This window comes from Bicyclus anynana, chromosome 20 (genome assembly GCF_947172395.1).
Source record: "Bicyclus anynana chromosome 20, ilBicAnyn1.1, whole genome shotgun sequence".
Taxonomy (NCBI): Eukaryota; Metazoa; Arthropoda; class Insecta; order Lepidoptera; family Nymphalidae; genus Bicyclus; species Bicyclus anynana.
The window spans coordinates 5,599,281-5,623,315 of NC_069102.1; the positions used below are offsets into that span (position 1 = coordinate 5,599,281).

General features: G+C 34.2%; 2 protein-coding genes and 1 long non-coding RNA gene across 5 annotated transcripts; 1 reads left to right on the plus strand and 2 right to left on the minus strand.

The window, feature by feature from the left end:
- Positions 1-910: 910 nt before the first annotated feature.
- Positions 911-4,343, minus strand: LOC112052753 (neuralized-like protein 2). The gene is made up of 2 exons (XM_052887843.1): positions 3,603-4,343; positions 911-2,483 (listed from the first exon to the last, which is right to left on the minus strand). Exons 1-2 carry the CDS (start codon positions 4,249-4,251, stop codon positions 2,368-2,370), a joined length of 765 nt encoding a protein of 254 aa, XP_052743803.1. The 5' UTR covers positions 4,252-4,343; the 3' UTR covers positions 911-2,367.
- A 982-nt stretch (positions 4,344-5,325) lies between these two features.
- LOC112052750 (neuralized-like protein 2) lies at positions 5,326-9,239 on the minus strand. The gene is made up of 2 exons (XM_024091946.2): positions 8,352-9,239; positions 5,326-7,669 (listed from the first exon to the last, which is right to left on the minus strand). Exons 1-2 carry the CDS (start codon positions 9,037-9,039, stop codon positions 7,560-7,562), a joined length of 798 nt encoding a protein of 265 aa, XP_023947714.2. The 5' UTR covers positions 9,040-9,239; the 3' UTR covers positions 5,326-7,559.
- A 1,230-nt stretch (positions 9,240-10,469) lies between these two features.
- On the plus strand, positions 10,470-23,733 carry LOC128199232 (uncharacterized). 3 transcript variants are annotated; one of them, XR_008251891.1, is made up of 9 exons: positions 10,470-10,905; positions 11,202-11,368; positions 16,296-16,432; positions 16,941-17,025; positions 18,001-18,085; positions 18,476-18,564; positions 18,921-19,005; positions 20,629-20,758; positions 21,373-23,733. It is a non-coding gene; the product is annotated as an uncharacterized LOC128199232 (long non-coding RNA). The 3 variants fall into 3 exon arrangements; XR_008251892.1 differs by lacking the exon at positions 18,476-18,564 and having other exon boundaries at positions 10,471-10,905; XR_008251893.1 differs by lacking the exons at positions 18,001-18,085; positions 18,476-18,564; positions 18,921-19,005; positions 20,629-20,758; positions 21,373-23,733 and adding an exon at positions 17,382-17,521 and having other exon boundaries at positions 10,476-10,905.
- Positions 23,734-24,035: the final 302 nt, after the last annotated feature.

Sequence of the window (24,035 nt, forward strand, 5' to 3'; positions counted from 1 at the left end):
TTGGCTGGCCGACTGGTTTATATTGTTACCCTTTAGATATTATAGTTAAGTCATAAAAAGTTCAGATTGTCTCAAGGATGTATTTTGCAAAAAAAATTAATTTCTACTAGCGGCTAGGTAGCTGAGGGTAAAGGATAAGTTTTTGACTTAACTCTAAAATATCCACCAGCTCTCTTACTCCAGTTAACAGACATAGCTAGTCTGTCCGCGGCGATAGGTGAGTTTTGAGCTTAATGCTAATGACATTTTCCTAGTCACTCGAAGCATATACTACTTAACAAATTTTGATGAAACTTTTGCTGTTGCCTAAGTTGAAGTAGGTACTTATATCTGGTCCAACTCCAACTCATTCTTGGAAGGCTAATTTAATTTTGGTCTGCCTATGTTTCTAAATTTCTAAAAAAATACAAGTACGAGTTTCTTTGAAAGGTAGCCAGTTTTAATGAAAAATTTAAAATTATTTTGTGCATGTTGATATATTATACTACTGAAAATGTATTGAATAAGGGAGTTTATATTACATACCTACTTTCAGCTTTGATATAATGAGGTTCTCGGTCCATCCAAACTGTAAATAACAACTTTACACTTTTTTAACAACTGCGTGCGTGACAATGTGTTGATGTCATGTGGTCAATATGAATCATTTTTGCCTCGGTCAATGGCACTTTATGATTGCTTGTAATTTGGAACATCACTCGATTTAAGAGATAATGACAACCATAGATTTAATTTAAGTGTCGATACGGAGTATGACAACGGTAAATTGGGTAAGTTGACTTTTGGGAGATTTTTTCTCCCGCGCGTATCTGTAGGTAGTTACCTACCTAAAGTAATTTAATATAACATGTTTATGTATATGGTTTAAGAAGATATGTAGCTTCATGTACCTATAATAAAACACAGAACAGAAAAAGATAAAAATTATTATTAATATTAAAAATAAAAACGACAATAAGGTCGTTGTTCGTTCCTATACTACAACTCTACTCGATGCGTACTGTTTACGAACAATCAAATTAGTAATGAAGGTATAAAAAATAATGTCATTTCATAACTTAATTATTTTAAATTATGTATTGTTTGTTTATAAAATGTTATTAAAATACATTACTTATATCTAATTGTTCTAAGCTAATTAATTTGAGAACAAGTTAATTATAATTACTATTAGGTGTGAAATTACTAGAGATTAATTACCCTCCTTTTTAATTATTTGTTGGTAAACAGAGCACAACGAGTAAGGCTATAGAAAATCGAGAATCTTCTAAATACCTAGGTAACTACCTACACCTACCTTACTTACTAGGTACCTACCTACCTACTTAGGCCAGAATGGTTCAATGTCTTATCTATACTTATAATAAATCTGTAGAGAGGTCAATTCTGTACATGAAATATAGTTCCAAAATAACTATCAGGGGGTGATAGTGATCGATACTGATGCCAAAAATGCAATCAGTAAAATTTTTGTCTGTCTGTCTGTCTGTATGTTCTTTATAGAAACAAAAACTACTGGACGGATTTTAACGAAACTTGGTACAATTATTTTACATACTCCTGAGCAGGTTATAGTATACTTTTCATTACGCTACGATCAATAGGAGCAGAGCAGTGAAGAGAAATGTTGAGAAAACGGGAGAAGTTACTCAATTTTTTAAGCTTCCGTCGCGTGTACAGCCTTAATGGTTAAAGCTACATGGAAATCATGTATGACGGAAATGTTCTCCTTAAAATTATCTATAAAAACACAACAGCACATATATGTCTGTCTTTTATGGTTGACTCACAATAACACGTGTAACTCCCGATAGCTTAGCAGTTCGGAGCTTTCTAATTATATTTGTCTACTCTTATGTTTATAACACTCATCACTCATCCCTAACTAAAAAAGTTAACATTATTACCTATTTAATAAAAAAAGAATCATAAAAATCGGTAAAGAAACACTAAAGTTATACAAGAAATACGCTAAGCCATCGCGCGTGAATACTAAGTCATGCTATATGGATTATTTTTGTGTAACGGTTGCCGCGCTCGATGCGGCTCGCGGGGGAGGGGGAATAAATAAAGAAGTGCAGCCTTAATGAGTAGGGTAGGGGTAGGGTAGGGTAGGGTAGGGGTAGGGTAGGAGTATTGTAGGGTAGGGGTAGGGTAGTGGTAGGGTAGGGGTAGGGTTGGGATAGGGTAGGGTAGGATAGGGGTAGTTGAAAGTTTACAACGACTTTCACGCGGACGAAGTCGCGGGCGTCCGCTAGTATCGAATAAAATACGTCGAAAAATCGGAAAGTGAACTCTGAATATCTGACCAGCAGTACTAGATTTAACGTCAGCAAATGCAACCATTGACACTTGAAATGACAGACGTTAGCAGAACTTGGCTAGATAGTCTTTTATAGGTCGAGGCAGAGGTAGAGACTTTACTGAAATCCTGTCGATGTATGGCAAAATGGCGTCTCTACACAACATTTGAAGAGATGGAACTGAAACAAAGAATCAAAAGTTCCCTGTTATTTTAATAACATACAAATCAAACTGGTCTAATAATTACGTCATCATCATCATCATCATCCTCATCATCATTATTACAACCCATATTCGGCTCACTGTAGAGCACGAGTCTCCTCTCAGATTGTCTCTCACCACGCTGGAAAAATGCAAATTGGCTCCTACTAAAATTATAAACGAGAAAGTTTGTATGGATGTTTGTTACTCTTTAACGCCGCAACCACTAAACCGAGTTAGATAAAATTTAAAATGAATATAGTTAAATACTCTGGATTAACACATAGGCTACTCTTTGTCCCGAAAAAATACATGGTTTCCCGAGTTTTGCGAAAAACTGATGAACAAGGTGGTATGAATGTTTGTTACTCTTTTACATGTTGTTTTTAAAGTTTGTTACAAATTACTTATGTAATTTGGAATGTAAATAGATTTTAACCTTTTATCCCGGAAAAAGTATATGTGTAGGTACATACTTATTTTTCGCGGGTAGCACCGCGAGGCTCAGCTAGTATAGTGTATTTATATTAAAATACTTATACCTACTGGAATAAAATGATTTGGCCAACCCTTCAGACTGATGAATTATTTTATTAAAACGCGATCACGTCACTAAGCCTTTATGATTAGATCCACCCACTTAACTTTCATCCCAATCGGTCCAGCCGTTTATTAGTTAGGTTTGGTAACACACATTTACATAAAGATGGTACAATTTTTTACCTACAAAACTATTTATATCATTACCTAAATACATACTTACCTACATAATTTTGCATAGGTTATGGGCTCATTACTCTCATATTAAAATATATACTTACGTATAGATTAGCACACAAATTAACACTACTGTATTCTAAAGTTAAATTCTTAAGTGTCGTAAAAGTCGTTAGAATAGAATGAAAATTAAGAAGTTATCAATCTGAGAAAAATGACTTACCTGAATGCGTCAGGAAGGTAATGATTTTTGAGCGACCTTAGGTATGTATGTATATGTAGGTGGGTATATATGTCTATTTCTACACGCTTTACAGCAAGTAGATAAAAAAAAGTTTCGATTAGAAAATAAAGTTTGATAACCTCTGATAGAGACCAACCTGTATAAAGTTGTATTATCTTCACTCGTTTTGTGGTTCCATATACGTCGACTACTGCATGCAAGGGCCCTGTAAACGGTATAACAGTATGTGGGCCCACGGAGATGCCGTTAACGATAAAATACATTTCAACTTCTTCCAAATTTGCGTCTACTTTACTTGTTTTTGAACGTGGAACATACATTACGCCAATACGACTTCCGACTTCCATCGGCTGCATTTTTGGTGCAAGAGCATATTCTTCTGACTTCAGGTTTGTTTTGGAGAATAGTCCACGCGGGGTTAGCACATTAGGCCCCTCTCCGAGTACTGATTCTGCAGTTTCTTCGACGTTTTCAATGCTGTGTTTTAATATAGATATAGGTATAATCCAGGACGTCTCATCTGTGACGAGGTCGGGCAAAGAATACTGTGGTAGTTCTTCATCACAGTGTTCAGTTACATCGGGATCGAGTGAAGTCAATCCTAGGCGCATATGACCACTCCAACCGCGTTCCCACTTATCAATCTCAATTAAAAATACTTCACCGGGCAATATAGGATTTTCACTAAACACTAGACTGTGCGCGTAGCTGGATTTTCGATAAGCTACAGTATTGTCTTCAGATAAAACAATATTCGGACCATGAAAGCTATGAAAGCGAATCATTATTTACAACATAGGCTTTTTAAAGTAATAAAAAGTAAACAAATCAAAAATTAAGCTAATTGCTACAACATTTTCATCGTCACAGACTAATAACAAAAACAATACACAACTCGTGAATCGAGACTAAAATTCATCATTCTTTATCGCTATTCGGTCACTGGTCGGTTTATCGTACGAAGTTCATTCGCACAAGGTTAAATCTCCTGTCCCTTACTCGCTCGCATATTGATATCGCGGTAAGCGACGCTGGAGTTTGAATTTGGATGAGAACCGTTTTTATTTATTGTAACGTTATGGTGGTATAGTAAGCGGCCTTTAAGTTGAACTATGCACAGTAACACATTTTGAATTTTAGCGAAGTACGGTTATGGTGCTAAGTAGGTACGAGTAACCATAACAATACGTCGACGCCATTACAATAGTTTTTAGCCTATTTATCGAGGAAGGCTATAGGCTATATTTTATCCTTGTATTCCTACAGAAACGGGAACCACGCGGGTGAAACTTAGTTAATAATAATAGAAAATACAATACTAATATTAAATGAGGTCGTTAAAGTTTTCTTGTTTATGACATTGTAGATGGTAATGTCTGAATCTACTGAACCAATTTCGAAAATTCCGAGCATCAATGAAAGGTGTGACAAAAACGACAAAATAAATTTATTTTTGAGTTTCCGCGTTATCGGTTAAAGATACGCAAAAGCGTAATTAGTTACTAGCAGGTGCCGCGCGGATTCACCCGCGTGGTTCCCATTCCCGTGTACTCGCACATAGTGTAGCTTCCCAACAGTGAAATTTTTTATAAGTCGGTTCAAAAATTTCCGAGCAAACAAACAAACAATAAAAGTTCTGACTCGAGGATGTATTCGTTGTTGAGTTTTGTATTTGGAACGGCTACGACACCGTCGTGTTCCGTGCGCTCTATCTGCCTATTATTTTTTAATCTGTGATCACTATAGACAGAAAGTGCGACAACACGACATAATTATGTTTATGATAGTGGTATTACACGGCCGATTGAAAATGAACTTTTATTGTAAAACAGGTAGGAAATACAAATTTAAAAACATAATAAGCAAAAATATTTTTATTAAATAGGCAGATACCTACAACCGTTACGTTAAAAAATTCAAATTAATAAAAAAAAAAAAAACAAAGTTCTTGTACATTGTTTCCGTAAAACAAAGAAGTATCTATTTGTGATAATTAAATACAACATTCAACAAGCTTGTTGGCAAACATTGGTCTCCATTTTATTTTTAATATACTAAAATCGCGATAAAAAAAAAATTAAGGTGGAGAGTGAAATATCTAAACTTTACGACCTATTTATATAGCTACCTACCGAATTTACATTAAAATCGGTCGAGCTGTTTCGAAGGAGTGCGACCATAAACACCGGGACACAAGACTTTTTGTACATCGTTATCAAGCCATATTCGGCTCACTGCTGAGCTCGAGTCTCCTCACAGATTGAGAGGGGTTATGCCAATAATCCACCACGCTGGCCCAATGCGCATGATCAGACCTCACACACGCAGAAAATTAAGAAAGTTCTCTGGTATGCAGGTTTCCTCACGATGTTTTTCATCACCGTTTGAGACACGTGATATGTAATTTCTTAAAATTCACACAATTCAAAATTTGGAGTTGCATGCCTCGGACCGGATTCGAACCCACATCCTCCGGAATCGGAGGCAGAGGTCATATCCACTTGGATATCACGAAAGTCATACATACTTATTAGATTCTTTCAAACGCATTTTTCCAAAATAATTACCATACCATTAGGCTATTATGATTTTATGACGGCCTCCGTGACGCAATGGTATGCGCGGTGGACCTGGGATTGAGGTTTTCATAATTGGCAGGTCTGGCTGGTGGAAGGCTTCGGCCGTGGCTAGTTATGACCCTACCGGAAAAAACGTGCGTGTCATCATGTCTTACCATTATGTGAGATTCTAGTCAGGGGCTAACTTGCAAAGAATAAAAAAAAATAATCGACTTAGCTATTATTATCCCCGTATTCCTACGGAAACGGAAATCAAGTGAAACCGCGCGGCATCAGCTAGTACAAAATAATAGCTCTTGTAGGTACTATTATTTATTCATGTTAGCTACCTTTCAGGAACACAAACAACCACTTTGTTAAAGTAAATAACCAATAAAACATAAAAGTACATAATAGACAATAGTGACAATAGTAATAATTTTGATATTTTTTTACAGTAAGACTATTGATGTACAATGTACGTGTAGTAAAACTGATAGAAATTGTATATAAGTGTTTATTTACACGAGCAGCAACTGATACCGACGACTGCAGTCGGCGACGTATTAGCGGCAGTTGCCGACTGCAGTCAACGTGTAAATAAACCGTATCATGCATTTCTGATTCTTACAATAAAGATAAATAAATTTGGCCCCAATTGTTGACTGGCAATTTTTGCTTTTGCATCATATTTTCTCATCATATATCACATTCTCAGCCAATTTTTATACCAGACTGCGAGATGAACAGTTATGTCTTTTTTAGTGTAAAACATAAACACACTTTTTACGGATTACCAGGTTTTTGTTTCTTATTTCAATATTTTGCTGAATTTGTAAATAAAAAATTAAATAAATATATTTGAACAATACACACAAACGCGAAGCTTGTGTTATTGCCTGTTGGTATTAAGATGATGAACATAAATCTATCTACCTATACATATATAAACCACTCAGTCCTTGGAAAACATTTTCTAACTGTTGGAATCAAATCAAAGCAGAAAACAGGGTCATAAGTGACTGTGCCTTTTATTGAAAATATTGCAAAAACTTCATTTTAGTATTTTCAAGTCATAAGAATGTTGATTTGTGTGGTGGACCAACCAATGTATGACCATAACACGAAGAGGCGGTTAATGTAGCAACCTTCAACCTAAAACATTGTCTAAACATCATCTTCTATCAAAAAATCAGTTTATAGTCAAGCGACTAATTACTGATGGATTAAACTGAACAAAAAAATTACATACTTTAGACTTATTTTCAATGATATATATGCACCAGTTGTAAGAAAGTACACATACAAAGGACCATTAATTTCATTATTTATACAGATTAAATTATATTATTTATACAGGAAATACCTGAAAGGTTGCCAAGTATCTATGATTGAATGGCAGATGTAATATAATCCAATTATATATACAAATATTCAAATAATAACAACACCAAATACATAATATGGAATAGTAAGAAAATTTAACAGCCTTATTGTCATCACAATGTAACCATTGTTACTTTAACGAGTTGATATTATGAAAGTAAAAAATCTTTTAAACACTGGGGCAACGGTAGAGATTTCACTGAACCAATTTTCATGTACTGCAGTATTGCATCCCTGCATACTATTTGAAGTGTTTTTACTGAAACAAAGGAATTAGAATTTGTTTTAATATAATTATTTATCATTTAACACTTTCGCTGCGGAACTGATTTTTCTGTACTTTCCTCTGGTGTGGTACGAGGTTTTATGAACCCATACTAAAACTTTATGTAGTTCGGTACGACGCCCATCAACTTCGTAACTCTTGAACGCGCTAAACGCACAAGGTCAATTGACCTCGTACCGCAACAAACGTGTTAGTAGTATTAATAAAACATAAGTACATCAATATACACATTGTATTGTATTCTTTTTTTTTTCATTTTATTTGGTTAAATCGTTAATTCATCATCGTCATTATATATCAACTTACAAACACCACATTTGAGCCTTAAGCTAAAATAAAATATAATTTATAATTTTTTTAATTATTGATGGACAATCCAGCTGAGGTTGCTCAACATATTAGTATTAGTAGTAATTGCAGAAAAATAAACAAAATGTGGGTTCTGTTTTTGTACGTTTGGTACCCAAAAAAACTGTCAATCCTCATGAATGTGATACTGAAACTTCACGGTTCAAAACTAGTCAGGCATACTCCAACACTTATATCATGTGAGTTTTAGCCATGTTTGATAATCAACTAATATGAATAACACTCACAATACTTTAAAATTTAAATTCTAAAATCCTTATGAATGGTTACATTAAAAAAGACTCACCTCCATAAAGTTGTATAATTTTCACTTGTTTTGTGGTCCCATAAACATCTACTACTGCATGCAATTGCCCAGTAGTATAAGGTATGACTTTAGTGCAAGGGCCCTGCTCCTCTCCATTAATAATGAAGTGCATTTCAGCCATATCTGGATCACTTTTACTAATTTTTGTGCAAGGAACAAACATTACACCAATACGACTCCCAGCGTCCATTGGTAGAATGCCTTGCGGTGTGCCTTTCTGTGATAAATTTTGTGGCTTCAACAGCTTTTTGGAGATTAATCCACGAGGTGTTCGCACGCTAAGGCCTTCGCCGAGCACTGGTCTTCTCGATTTTATATTTTCATTTGCATTTCCGAGTTCAAAAGTGCTTATCACATTATTTTGAGATTTTGTTATGGGGTAAATCCAGGACATACCTGTGTTAGCGAGATCGGGCAGTGCATACTGTGGTAGACCTTTATCACCTAGTGCAGCAGTCTGGGGATCGAGCAACGTCAGTCCTAAACGCATATGACCGCTCCATCCGCGCTCCGTTTTTTCAATCTCGATTAGAAATATTTCACCAGGCAAAAGGGGTCTTTCACTAAACGTCAGACCGTGAGCGAAGCTGGCTTTTCTATAAGCCACAGTATTGTCTTCAAATAAAATAATATTTGAACCATGAAAATGGTGAAACCGTGACAACATAGTTTAGGACGTTAAGAGCACATCAATATCGACACAGTACTTCCTCGTTATTTCATTAACTTCAAATCTTTAATACGTTTGAACATATTTTCATTTTGTACAATTAAAGATAAAGTTTTCTATACACAAATTCCTTAAATATTAAACTAGCTGCAAAGCAAAAACAAGAAGGCGAGCAAAATACAATTACAAATGACATTGACAAATTGACAATTGACAATTTGAGTTTGACATTTATTTTATTATTTTGTCACTGTCAAAATGTCAAGGGGGACACAAAATAGTAGAAACTAATGAGAGCGCTGTAGTCACTTATTGTCGTTCCTATGGCAACCCTGGGTGCTGTCATCCCACTTATGACTGCAACTACCGTGATACTTGATAATAATTGATATTTTGTTCTATTCGTGGATAATAATATTATGTTCTTATTTTTAATGAGACAAAGAAAATAATATTGAAACTTATTATAAACTAGCGGACCCGGAGCTTCGCTTTGACTTATGTGCACTTCTTCCCTATTTCTACCTTACCCTACCCTGTCCCTACCCTACTCCTGAATTCATTTGTTACAAAAAATGTGTTAAATGAAGAACCGCTCAACCGATTTTGTACAAATTTTACATAAACCATCTACTAAATAGTACAAACAAAGCCTTTAGGTTTGGATACGTGAGCCCTTTCTTGAGTTCTAAAGTTACAATGAAAACAGGCATTGATTTATTTATAAACTAATTATCTTGGAAAAATTATAGACAACATAAAAGACATATTAGCTTTCGTTAATCTATAGAATAAATCTTAGCAATTGTTTTCGGAAATAGAAACTAATTTTATAGGTACTGATTTCACGATTCACATATATTTACAAATAAAATTTGAGAGAAAGAGTAAATCTCATATAAATCAATGATATTGCAATTGGTGAAACTATCAATAATAATTGGTTGCTCTATAATTATTGACAGAGCTTTGTGATAATGACAGTAATTGCGGTGCTGCCAGACATCAAGTGTATTAGTTCCATTTACATTGACTTCTACTTCTAAAAATCACTTTTTTTAATAAGTTAATATATCGTTCCTTGCTGCCTCAAGCCTCACTCGAGGTCGAGCAGTTTAGAAAAAAAATGTAGGTAAAGTTACTGTCACACAGAATCTGTGTCACAGATTTACTCTCATAGTCATGTCCAGGCCGGGTCAACTCTCGAACAAAGTTTGGTTATACCTACGGGGGCTAGACCTGTGGTGTCATCATCCATACGGTTCTACCGTCTGGTAGTTGTAGCAATATTATTATCATTAGTAGCTCACGCCTGACATAATATTTTGATAAATCTAATACATTTTTAGATTTAAATATGACTTTAATAACTGAATAAATACTTTTCTTCTATAAAAATATAGAGAGACACTCTCGTTGAATATTCTTTTAGTAACGCATGGGTAAGATTTTCTAAACGAAGTGTGGCAACCCCAATTACTTAATAAAAAATAAAAATGTTATAAAATGAAAATGGCGTCATTTCACCAAATATCTTAAAACACAAATTCACGAATAATAAAATAAATGTTTGCCACGGCCTGTTAATATTTATGAAGACCTCTTCATGGATTGGATTTAAGCAACCTGCTGTGTAATATCCTCGCCATTCTTGATGTTGAGAAGATCTATAAGTCTTTTACGTTTCATCTGAGTGTTGTGGTTTTTCATTATGTTAAAAATAAGACTTTGTTAGTTCAAGTGTCTCTATAACTATGAAGAAGAACAAAAGAAAATGCTTTGAGTGTGGTTCTTCGCCTGCCGATGATCCAGAGAAGACCCTACAGAGATTACCGAAACTTGATTCTACAAATTTAGTCTCCGGTATGTACCTACTTTAGTTTTAGCTAATAATAAAATACTTTAATAATAGCTATTGATCAGATAATGATTACATTAGTTAGTTAGTTAGGTTTCTTAGTAGTCTTCTCAAGATATGGGAATTATTAAAATCCTACTAATTCTTATGAAACTCGTGCTCAATTATACAATTATGCTGGGTTTACACATTATGGTGATGTTTGTAGATGCAATGCACCCCAAATAACTGTCTGACCTGCAGCTGTCTGAATGTTTACTTCTCTGGATCTACTGAACAGATTTTCATTTGGTTATCACAGGTAGCTTAATCTGGAGCAACATAAGGTTAATTATGAAATGGTAATGAAAATAAACATCTGAGAAAAGCAAATTCCATGAACTAATTTGAAAGTATCTGTTACCAGAAGTAAATTTTTTACTATACCACTGTTCAATATTAAACCACAGGTATATGTACTAAAGGCAGGTAAAGTAAAATTTGAGTTTTATTTTTGAATCTATAATAAGTAGTTTATAATTATGTAATGATGAACCAGAACAATTTGTTAATTTGAAACTACAATTACAAGTTTTTATAATTATGTTAGGCACTAGGCAGACTAATGAAGAGTATGTTAGTTTACTTTGTACGAAAATCTGTTCTTTGACATAATTATAGAATAAGATGATAAGTGATGATGCAATCTAAGATGGAAGCGAGATAACTAGTTAGGCAACGGATGAAAATCCACACACATTTCTGTTTCTACATAATATCTCACCGGAACACTAAATCACTTGCCAGTAGGGTATTAACTAGCCAGCCAGACATAGACCAGAAAGAAAACTTCAATCGGCCCAGCCGGGGATAGAATCCAGGACTTCTGCGTAGTTAATCCACTGTGCTACGGAGGCCATTTTGGCAATATTTTTCTTGCCTTGATTTATAAAAGTTTTTGCCAATAATAAGCTACATTTTTCATTGAAGGTTGTTTGAAAGAAATAGCTTTTAGCTATAAGACCTAAGCTTTGCACATTTTACTTTTTTTTTCTTTTTGACAATGTAGCTTCTGTGAACAGTTGAGGAATTCCCTCATCTGTGTTACTGTTCTATCATCAGATTGCCTCCGGACATTTTAGTTATATTTCTCACCTGGTTCTTGTCAAGGTTTTGTAATAAATAATAATAACAAATGAACTAAGTAAAAATGGCTATGTGGTTAGTCTGTCTGCTGTAGAAGTAGGTGCAAGAGGATTACCAACAAAATCTTTCTATAACTTGTTTAAAGACCTTGGCATCTTTAGGACGGCAGCAACTTCTATGTAGAAGAAAGAGAGAAAGAAGAATAAGTATCCAAAGCTGCTCTTAGTAGGATCTTACCAAATTTGGCTAAGCAGGGAGAACAACACAAGTAGGGGAGTTTAATCAATTGTCAAGGAATTCCTTAACCCTACATCCTGTAGTCACAACTCCAGGACTCTGCTCGGAGTATTTCTCTCTACCAGGCGATGGACCTGGCACCTGCACGGAATGCTAAGATATTCATCTGTCTCTTCTTGCGTAGTATGTTTATGTATTTTTAATTAAATTTACTCACTCTCTTTATTTCAGTAATGTCCAGATAATCAATGATTAGACTATTGGACTTTTAGAATAAATTTTACATTGAACTATGAATGGTTTGTCATCTACATTTTTAAAAAAGATGAGATGTTTTGCCTGTATGAAGAAGAGAGAGAGAGAATAAGAAGTTAAGTTAAACACCTACTGTAAAATGCACACTGCTCCAATGTGGGTTGATAGGCTTGGGGTAATAAAGTTAAATTATAAAAGGATCACTATCAGGTGTTAATGATAATGACTGGGATATATAGCATATCATACTCTCTGAGATATAGGGATATAACACCAGCAACAGCTCTCCAGTGATAGCATCATTGCTCTTTGCATCTACATGCCATTGCCAGTTTTGGCAATCAAACTCATCATATTAGTGTGATGAGCATGGATGTATTTCAGTGTCTATGTGGTTGTGAGTGTATGCCCATGTTAAATAACAAGTAATGGCCCAAATAATAAGTAGCCTATATGTTGCTCAATAATCTTCTCTATCTTCCAGTAAAAGTCCCATTAAAATGACCCTGCTGTTCCAGAGATTAGCTCAAACAAACAGACAGATGAACATTTTAAAGAAGTATGGCTGTATGTCAGTATTGTATATAGGCACTTGAGAAAACACAGTTATTTTGAAATCACAGACATACACTTAAATTTTATTTATATGTATTGGTGCTGTTCATAAATATAGCATCAGCTGAAACAAACTAGGCATAGTTAAGTTACATTTTATACAGGGTACTCGGGCCTATTTCTCATAAATTCAAGGTGTTGACAAGTCCACTTATAGCTACCTTAGCTACTAGTTTATATTGAGGAGAACGTTCCACCTAGATGGGTTGTGACTGTATTAGGCGTCTGGTGATGAAGACGAAGGACAGTTAAGAGAACTCCTCAACGGTTCACAGTAGCTACCATGTGTTGATAAATTTGTATTGATGAGAACTTTCCACCTAGATGGGTTGTGACTATATGAGGGGTCTGGTAATGAAGACAGTTAAGGGAACTCCTCGATGGTTCACAGTAGTAATTAGTTTGATTCTAAGTCAGACGCAATCAAATACAATGTTTTATCACGACTCATAGCAACATACCTTTGGCGCTAGATCAATATCTAGGATGATTTCACTAAAAATGGAAAAATAAAAAATTTTAATAAAAGAAATTCAACCAACTTCAAAAACATAAAACATACTGGCTAAACTAAAAAGCGAAAAATAATGTTATACTAAGTTCATATCATATTATGTTCTAACTGATGATCAGTTTGAAGGCTGTGCTACACCGGTGTTGTTTTAATTTAAGCTGTTACTGAAAGAACTACATGAAAGAACACTGTCTTAAAAACCTAAATATTTATGATATTCTTACATGGCTTGAATTAATACATCATTGGGCTAGCACCACCTTCAAACTGATCATCAGTTAGAACATAATATGATATGAACTTAGTATAACATTATTTTTCGTTTTTTAGTTTAGTAAGTATGTTTTTGAAGTCGGTTGACTTGTTTTTATTAAAGTTTTTTAATACACATGTTCCTTAGACATTTTAAATTAATTTTCCTTATAGAACTTGGAGCTACCCTAGAGTTATGGGAAATACTCCCGAGCACCCTGTAGATGCTACTTAATCCTACTAATCCTTCATTCATCAGTATCGGTTGGTGGGCTTGGAGTTTATAAAGTATATATAATTTATTTATGAACATTCCTCATTCAGTTGAGCTTTTACTACCCATAACACAAGCTAAGCTTACTTTGAGACTAGTTAGTGATGTGTGTAATGTGTTAATATAAATATTAACCAACTTTCTGCAGTTTGAGAATACGCGGATAAAATATAGCCTATGATACTCAGAAATAACGTGGCTTTCTAGTGGTAAAAGAATTTTCAAAATTGGTTCAGTAGATCCAGAGTTTACCTGCTAGAACACCACTATTTTTACCTCTTTATAATACATACTAGCGGACGCCCGCGACTTCGTCCGCGTAAAAATCGATGTCAACTTTCAACCCCTATTTCACATTCTATTTTGCAAGTTTTATAACTTATACCTTGTACCTAAAAAAATTAAGGACTTTCCGTACAAACTTTCTACCCCTACTTCACCCAATTCTGATTTTGTTGTCACGACAAAAAGTATCTTATTATCCTTCTACGTATTATGGTCTCAAATCGTCTTAAGTATCATTTGAATTCATTCTGTAGTTTCAGCGTGATGCCCGGTCAAAAAAAAGGCAAACAGACAGACAAAAAATAGAAAATAGGCTTCAGTATCGATCTCCTACCTCTACCCTACTCCTACCCTACCCGTACCCTAACTGTATCCTACCCCTACCCTACCCGTACCCTACCCTACCCGTAATCTTCCCTTTCCCTACCCCTAGGATAGGGGTAGGCCCTACCCTTACCCTACCCCTAACCTAGGCATACACTCCCCTACCCCACCCTACCCCTACCCCATACCTTCCCTACCTTACCCCTACCGTTAGCAAAATCGGTCCAGCCCTATGAGCGTGGTGCGATGACAAAGGAAAATAGAGACTTCTATGCTAAAATTATAATCTTTGGATCTACTAGACCGATTTGAAAGATGGTTTTACCAATAGAAAGCTACGTTATTTGCGAGTGTCATAGGCTATGTTTGATTCCCATATTCGCACAGGAACGGGAACCACGTAATTGAAAGCGCGGGGCGTCATGTAGCGGAATTTCTGCGTCTTTGAGAAATTTTGTATTATCTCCGAAACTATTTAACTAATTAACATACTATAAAGGGCAAATCTTATCTCCATAATATCCTTGTGATTATTAAATAATTTATTTTGATAAGGATTTAAGTTAAGTAGCATAAATAATGACACAAACCTAAGTATATAAAATTTATAATTTTTAAAACACAAAAGGTACTATATCTGCTAATATATAGAAGATAGATATATGATGTCGCGAACTTTTTTGTAAAACTTTTAAAGATACATAAAGCCTCCATACATTTATTTCAATTTTACACAATGGTTAAGGCAGCGCATGCGAATAAGTCTGCTTAAGAGGATTTTCGGTCCGACCTGTATGACAAAAACTGTGTTAACTCGGCGAATATATATCATGCTAATATAAAATATAGCCTATAGCACTCCCCGATAATGTAGCATTCTACTGGTGAAAGAATTTTTGAAATCGGACCAGAAGTTCCGAAGATTACCCCATTTAAAAAATGTGAAAAACTTACAAACTTTACCTCTTTATAATATTAGTATAGATATAGTTTAACAACCCATTTTCGGCTCATTGTTGAGCACGAGTCACTTCTCAGGACGAGAGGGGTTAGGCCTTAGTCCTTCATGCTGGCCCAATGCGGATTGGCAGACTTCACACACCTAGACAATTAAGAAAATTCTCAGTTATGCAGGTTTCTTCACAATGTTATGCTTCACCATTTAAGACATTTAATTTTAAAATGGGTTGGATACATATTGGTATAGATTTTTATTGCGAGTTTCTTGAAAGAAGGAAATGCTCAATATTTCATAGACCAACCCAGGACTCAAACTCAGAATTTCCTGATAGTTACACTGAACCAATAAAGCAGTTAGAGAGAGAGAGAGAGAGAGAGAGAGAGATAAATAAGAGTTTATTATGTATTAAAATTCAAATATATACCTAATGCTTTCAGCAATCCTGCTTCTTCACATGATTTTTACCCGCATGACGACGGTTTTTAATATAAAAAATATTTACACAATGTCTCAAAAAGCAATAAAAGCTTTGAAAAATAAACAATGTTCGCAGAAGTTCAGTACCAACAAACTCACAAAAAATGAGCCCAAATTTAGCATTACTTGCAAGCCAGACTAAGAAATTTCAAGAAGATAATTTAAAAGAAGACAATAGAATAAACAGATAAACAGATGGAAACCAGGCAATAGGTATGTTAAAATAGGTTATGTTTCATAGAAGCTATTTTAATCCTACACATCCATCATTCATCATTGTCTCCATATAGTAGAGGAGGTATGGAGCTGAGACCCACCACACTGCTCCAATGCTGTTGGTGGGCTTAGGGTGATAATGTTCAATTAATTAATTACCACTATCTGATGCTAATGTTAATAATCGGGATTAAAGGTTTCCCACCTTCAGGATGAGAATTCAACTGAATTTTTTTACATTTTTCATAATCTATTCTTCACATTTTTCACTTAATAAAATTCTTTTAGTTTTTGTTTGTTTTTAACCTGGTGAAAATATGTGAAATTTTGCTATCGGCTTCCCAACTCCAAGATGAGAATTTGACTGAATTATTTTTAACCGACTTCTATGTTTTTATTTTCATAATCTATTCACTTTTTCCACTTAATAAAATTCTTTTAGTTTTTATTTGTTTTTTAACTGGTGAAAATATATAAAATTTATTCTTTATGTTTAAATTTTCAGGTGTAGCAAAATAGAAGATGAAGGTCTAGCTGTGCCAGTGCTGAGCCACACAGTTGCTACTGGCATGTTTGCAAAATAGCACAAGGTAACCTGCTTCATCATCATTATCAGCCTATTTTAACAGCATTACAGGGCCAGGCCTTATAGAAAAGTGATTATGGAGCTGAGACCCACCACACTGCTCCAATGCTGTTGGTGGGCTTAGGGTGATAATGTTCAATTAATTAACAACCACTATCTGATGCTAATGATAATAATCGGGATTGATGGCTTCCAAACTCCAAGATGAGAATTTAACTGAATTATTTTTAACCGACTTCTATGTTTTTATTTTCATAATCTATTCTTCAGTTTTTCCACTTAATAATTTTTTTTTAGTTTTTATTTGTTTTTTAACTGGTGAAAATATATAAATTTTATTCTTTATGTTTAATTTTTCAGGTGTAGCAAAATAGAAGATGAAGGTCTAGCTGTGCCAGTGCTGAACCACACAGTTGCTACTGGCATGTTTGCAAAATAGCACAAGGTAACCTGCTTCATCATCATTATCAGCCTATTTTAACGGCATTACAGGGCCAGGCCTTATAGAAAAGTGATTATGGAGCTGAGACCCACCACACTGCTCCAATGCCGTTGGAGGGCTTAGGGTGATAATGTTCAATTAATTAATAACCACTATCTGATGCTAATGATAATAATCAGAATTAAAGGCTTCCCAACTCCAAGATGAGAATTAAACTGATTTTTTTTTACATTTTTCATAATCTATTCTTCACATTTTTCAATTAATAAAATTATTTTAGTTTTTGTTTGATTTTAACCTGGTGAAAATATGTGAAATTTTGCTATCGGCTTCCCAACTCCAAGATGAGAATTTGACTGAATTTTTTTTTCATTTTTAACCGATTTTAAAAAAAGAAGGAGGTTCTCAATTCGAGTCCATGTTTTTTTTTCATAATCTATTCTTCACATTTTTCACTTAATAAAATTCATTTAGTTTTTATTTGTTTTTTAACTGTTGAAAATACATAAATTTTATTCTTTATGTTTAATTTTTCAGGTGTAGCAAAATAGAAGATGAAGGTCTAGCTGTGCCAGTGCTGAGCCACACAGTTGCTACTGGCATGTTTGCAAAATAGCACAAGGTAACCTGCTTCATCATCATTATCAGCCTATTTTAACGGCATTACAGGGCCAGGCCTTATAGAAAAGTGATTATGGAGCTGAGACCCACCACACTGCTCCAATGCTGTTGGTGGGCTTAGGGTGATAATGTTCAATTAATTAATAACCACTATCTGATGCTAATGATAATAATCGGGATTAAAGGCTTCCCAACTCCAAGATGAGAATTTAACTGAATTTTTTTCACATTTTTAACCTACTTCAAAAAAAAGGAGGTTCTCAATTCGAGTCTATGTTTTTTTTTCATAATCTATTCTTCACATTTTTCACTTAATAAAATTACTTTAGTTTTCATTTGTTTTTAACTGGTGAAAATACATAAAATTTATTCTTTATGTTTAATTTTTCAGGTGTAGCAAAATAGAAGATGAAGGTCTAGCTGTGCCAGTCAGTGCTGAGCCACACAGTTGCTGCTGGCATGCTTGCAAACTAGCACAAGGTAACCTGCTTCATCGTTATTATCAACCTATTTTAACAGCATTACAGGGCCAGGCCTTATAGAAAAGTGATTATGGAGCTGAGACCCACCACACTGCTCCAATGCTGTTGGTGGGCTTAGGGTGATAATGTTCAATCAATTAACAACCACTATCTGATGCTAATGATAATAATCGGGATTGATGGCTTCCAAACTCCAAGATGAGAATTTAACTGAATTATTTTTAACCTACTTCTATGTTTTTATTTTAATAATCTATTCTTCACTTTTTCCACTTAATAATTTTTTTTTAGTTTTTATTTGTTTTTTAACTGGTGAAAATACATAAAATTTATTCTTTATGTTTAATTTTTCAGGTGTAGCAAAATAGAAGATGAAGGTCTAGCTGTGCCAGTGCTGAGCCACACAGTTGCTACTGGCATGTTTGCAATATAGCACAAGGTAACCTGCTTCATCATCATTATCAGCCTATTTTAACGACACTACAGAGCCAGACCTTATAGAAAAGGGGTTATGGAGCTTAGACCCACCACACTGCTACAATAAAGGTTGGTAAGCTAAGGGTGATAAAGTGAAATTCATTATGGATCACTATCAGATGTTAATGATAATGACCTGGACGAGGCACGGGAGTGTAATACAAACAATTTACCAACTCCAGGCTGAGAACTGTAAATTTCTTAGAAGAAAGAAAAACTCAGTATCTGATAGCCTGACCCAGGATTCGAAGCCACGACCTCGTTATCCAAAACCACATTGGCTAACCAATATTATAATACTAGCTGACGCCCGCGATTTCAACCGTGTGATGTTCAGTTTTTGAACATCCAGCGGGAACCATGTTTCTGGGATAAAAAGTAGCCTAAATATTGCTCAATAACTTCCTCTATCTTCCAATGAAAGTCCAATTAAAATCGGTTCAGCCGTTCCAAAGATTATCCCAGAGAAACAGAAACACAGACAGACGAAAAATTTAAAAGACCTTGTTTGCATTTTAGTATTGTGTATATAACTATAATCACTTGAAAAAACTATTGATAAATTTCACTAAAATTAACTTTTATTCCTGAAAAAATCAAGGGCGATTTGTGAAAAACTGTATTTCACGCGGCCATTGTTGCTTGCCTCACCCTACTCAACTAAATTATTTTAGTGTACAACATGATTTTTTTTGAGACGAATATCTTACCAATTCATGGATTCACCATGTGGGTGTCCATCACGTGGCAGAGAGAAAAACGCTGAGCAGAGCTTGGACTTGTGATCAAATGGTAAGGTTAAAGAATTCCTTGACAATTGATTAACACTCCCCTTCTCTGCTCGTGTTGTTCTCCCTGCATAGTAAGGTCTGCCAAATTTGGTAACCCAAATCTGCACTTCTAGAGAGACCAAGGTCTCTAAGCAAATTATAGAGAGATTTTGCTGGTAATCCTCTCGCACCTCTCTACGGCGTACAGACTAACCATATAGCCATTTTAGTTAGTTCATTTGTTGGTCATAATATTTATTCAGTTTTATACTGTGGTCCTTTGGAATGTTAGTCTCCCACGGGACAGTAAGCTCTACAAGTACTATGCTAAAAGAAAATGTCTGGTTTAGATCACGAAATATCCTATTAACTGGTAACAATAATAATTATGTAAAATGTATACCTTATCAGCCGATAGACGTCCACTGCTGGACATAGGCCTCTTGCATGGATCTTGTTGTGTTGTACTATACATTGCAAGGTAATGCCCATAAATGACCACGCTGGGCATGCGGGTTGGTCATTCGCAGGCCTAGACTTCTCGCACTGGTATCGCTGCTGCCTGACTCCGGTCTGTGGTACTTGTGAAGTCTAGCTGAATCAGAATGGTTAAACCGCCATTGGTCGGTCGCCAGAGCCTCGTCGGTCAATCTGCAGGGTGCACCACGTGCAGGTGATGTTGGCAGTTGGAGAGGCTGACTGGTACTAGCCTCCCTCTTACAACCCATAAATGTATACTTCTTATTTATTTTTGCAGGTGCAGTGCATGCAATAATAATTATGTAAAATGTATAACTTCTGATTTATTTTTGCAGGTGCTGTAAAATGAAGATATATTGTTAAATAACATGAGATAGAAATGAAAGATGAAGATCTAGCTGTACCCGTCCCGAGCCACACTACTGCAGCCACGTTGCTGCTGGCATTTTTGCAAAATAGCACAAGGTAACTTGCTTTATTCATTCGGCTTAGGTTGATATTATTAGATTGATTAATGATCACTATCAGAAATGTTAATGATAATGACCGGGTTCGACGGCTTAACATGCTCTCTGAGGCACGGGGTGTGACACCACCAACTTCCCAACTCCAGACTAAGAATTTGTTAGCAGAAGCAAAAACTCAGTATCTCTTAAAGACAGAACCAGGATCTCGTGATCCAAAACACATGGACTAGCTACTGAACGAACAAGGTAGTTTTGACCTGCTTAATAACAATGAACTACATGTTTCCTAGATACACTTACAGTTTTGTTTTTAAAAACTGAAATAAACACATTATAATTTCTCTTTAAGTTTGTGTGCAAATTTGTGAAAAACTGAATTCCACATAGACGAAGTAGCGGGCGTCCGCTTGTAAATAATGTAACAAAATATCCATATTTCTATACTTTTCAAGGTTACAGCTGAGCTTCCTAAAATGATTTTTTGTAAATGGAGCAGAAAATAGACTAAAAATGTCCCTGATGAGAATAGGAATTCTTATTATATATAATTATGTAAATATTTATTTTCAGTGCATTTTAAAAAGTCATGTTAAATGAAATTTTCTATTACAGGTCACAACAATTGATGTAACAAATATAATCAATGGACCAGGCACCTGCACTATGATTCTTTGGAATACTAAAATTCGTCTCTTTATGTCTGTACTTCTCATAATGAAAAATGTCACGTTTTTATGAAAGAAATAATGGAATCAAATAATAAATAAAACAAGCATATGCTGGAAGTCCTCAGAAACAGCTCCGACTTTGATGATTTTTTTTAAAGTCATGTTTTTTATGTTATTTAAAATCATAAATGTTTTGGTGGACGAAATTATTTAAATTGTTAAAAAATATCTATGCTATTTATACATATATATATTTTTTTTAAATACAACCGACTTCAAAAATACAAACTTATGCAGAAAACTAACAAACGAAAGAAAATATTATAATATTTTCTATCTATTGATCACTTTGAAGGCGGTGCCAATGGTCCAATTAATGGGCCGACAATTAGTTATCTATTGTTTACTAGCTATAGCTATATTCGAATTGCTTTTTCATATGTTTAAAAGACTATCATCGGAATGAACCCTTTATAATAAAAAAGTATTATCAAAATCGGACCGGTCCGACCTATTTAACCATTAATTTTTAGTAGACAACCGATCGGTTGTATACTAAAATTAATGGTTAAACAATCAATCATCCCCTGTTTTCGTAATGTAAAACCAAGCATAACTGTTAACATGAGTAGTCCGATTTTGATAATTCTTTTAATTGATCATTCTTGATTGTTTTAGTTTAAAACCAAGCATGTCTTCGAATTCCGATTTAAATAACTTTGTTTTAAATAGAAAGGGTATATTCCGACAATGGTCCCAAATCATTATAAATTTTAAAAAAACGAAGATGACTGGTTATTTTCCCATTAATTGTATTGTAAAACTATGCGTAACTTATTACGAAGTGGTCCGATTTCGTAAATTCTTTATAGATTGTAAAGGTATTTTGATTGTAAAGCTCCCATATAAATTTTAAAAAACAATTTCAATCCTAAATGTGCGATTGATTGTTTTCTTATTCATTTTAATGTAAAACCAAGCATAACTTTTTATTGGGTGGTTCGATTTTGATTATTCTTTTTTTGATAGAAAGGCTATATTCCTAAAAGTCTCATAAAATGTTGGAAAAAACAATTTCAAACCTAATAGTAGGAAAATAGAAGATGATTAATTGTTTTCCCATTTATTGTAATGTTAAACTATGCGTAACTTTTTACTGAGTGGACCGATTTTGAAAATTCTTTACTTTTTGTAAAGGGTTTATTTCGAAGTAGGTCCCATATAAATTTCGGAAAACAATTCGAATCCTTAAGGTGGAAAAAAACGGTACGATTGATTGCCTACCCATTAATTGTACAATTGGCACCGGCTTCAAAGTAATCAGTAGATAGAAAATATTATAATGTTTTCTTCAGCTTATTAGTTTACTGCATAACTTTGTGTTTTTGAAGTCGGTAGTGTCTATTTTTTAATTATTTATTATATAAAAAGCATAACTATTGTTAAATAGTATAAATCGTTCCATCCTCACTCAATATGAAGAAACAAACTGAACAAAAAAAATCATCAAAATCAGAGCTGTTTGAGGAGGTAGAGGGTAAATGCTCTATTGATTCGCCTAAAAGTAATATTATGTTATCGCATTAGGTTGTAAAGTTTGGCTAATGAAAGTAGAGACTGAAATTGCCCGCCAAATTTAAAAATCACATGCGTTTTCATAATTTATTTAAATTAGTTTTTCTTTGTGAATACATTATTACCTACACTATAAATGTTAAACTCAGTTACTCCAATATTTGCACTATAATTTTGAGAATTTACTCCGATTTTTTAAAATTTGGTGGGTGATTTCAGTTTCTACTTTCATTAGCCAAATTCTAATAATTTTATTGTTTATGAAATTTATACTAATTAGAAAGAGGAAGAATTTGATTATTTGTTTGTTTGCATTGAATAGGCTCTGAAACTACTTTGCTGATTTAAAAATTTCTTACAGCATTATAATCATGGATTAGGCCATAATTGTTATCTCTGTATTCCCACGGGAACGAGAACTACGCTGGTGAAACTGCGTGACGTTTGCATAGTTTATCATATGTACAAATATCCCGACAATCTATATTTTTATGTATGAATTGGTTAAGTTATAATTGACTTGATTTTCCCAAATATCTCAGTGAAGTCAAATACCCAATTGATGCATAGATATATTTTTATTTTGGTTTTCATTTTACTTTAAAGATAAAATTTAGTTTTAGAAGCAAAATGAATATATGTAGATTATATTTAAGGTGCTGATGTTTACTTAGTAATTGATTAAGTGCATAACATATTTATTTGATAATAAAGACATTTCAACTTGAAACTGTTATTCTTTCTATTGTTTAATTTATTATATACAATTACTTGTTACTAAAATATTGTGCTATTATATTGTTTTTAATATTTTCACAGTTCAGCTTTTGGGGACGGAGTGGTTTTAAAATAAATATTTTTAAAAATCTGTTTAAATTAATTAATTAATCGACAGAGTTTATAAATATCTGTTTAAATTAATTAATTAATCGAAATGGTTTTTAAAAATATTTATTTTAAAGCTATTCCGTCTACAAAAGCTGAACTGTGAAAATTTAAAAACAATATATTAGCTTTGAATTTCCCGCGTTG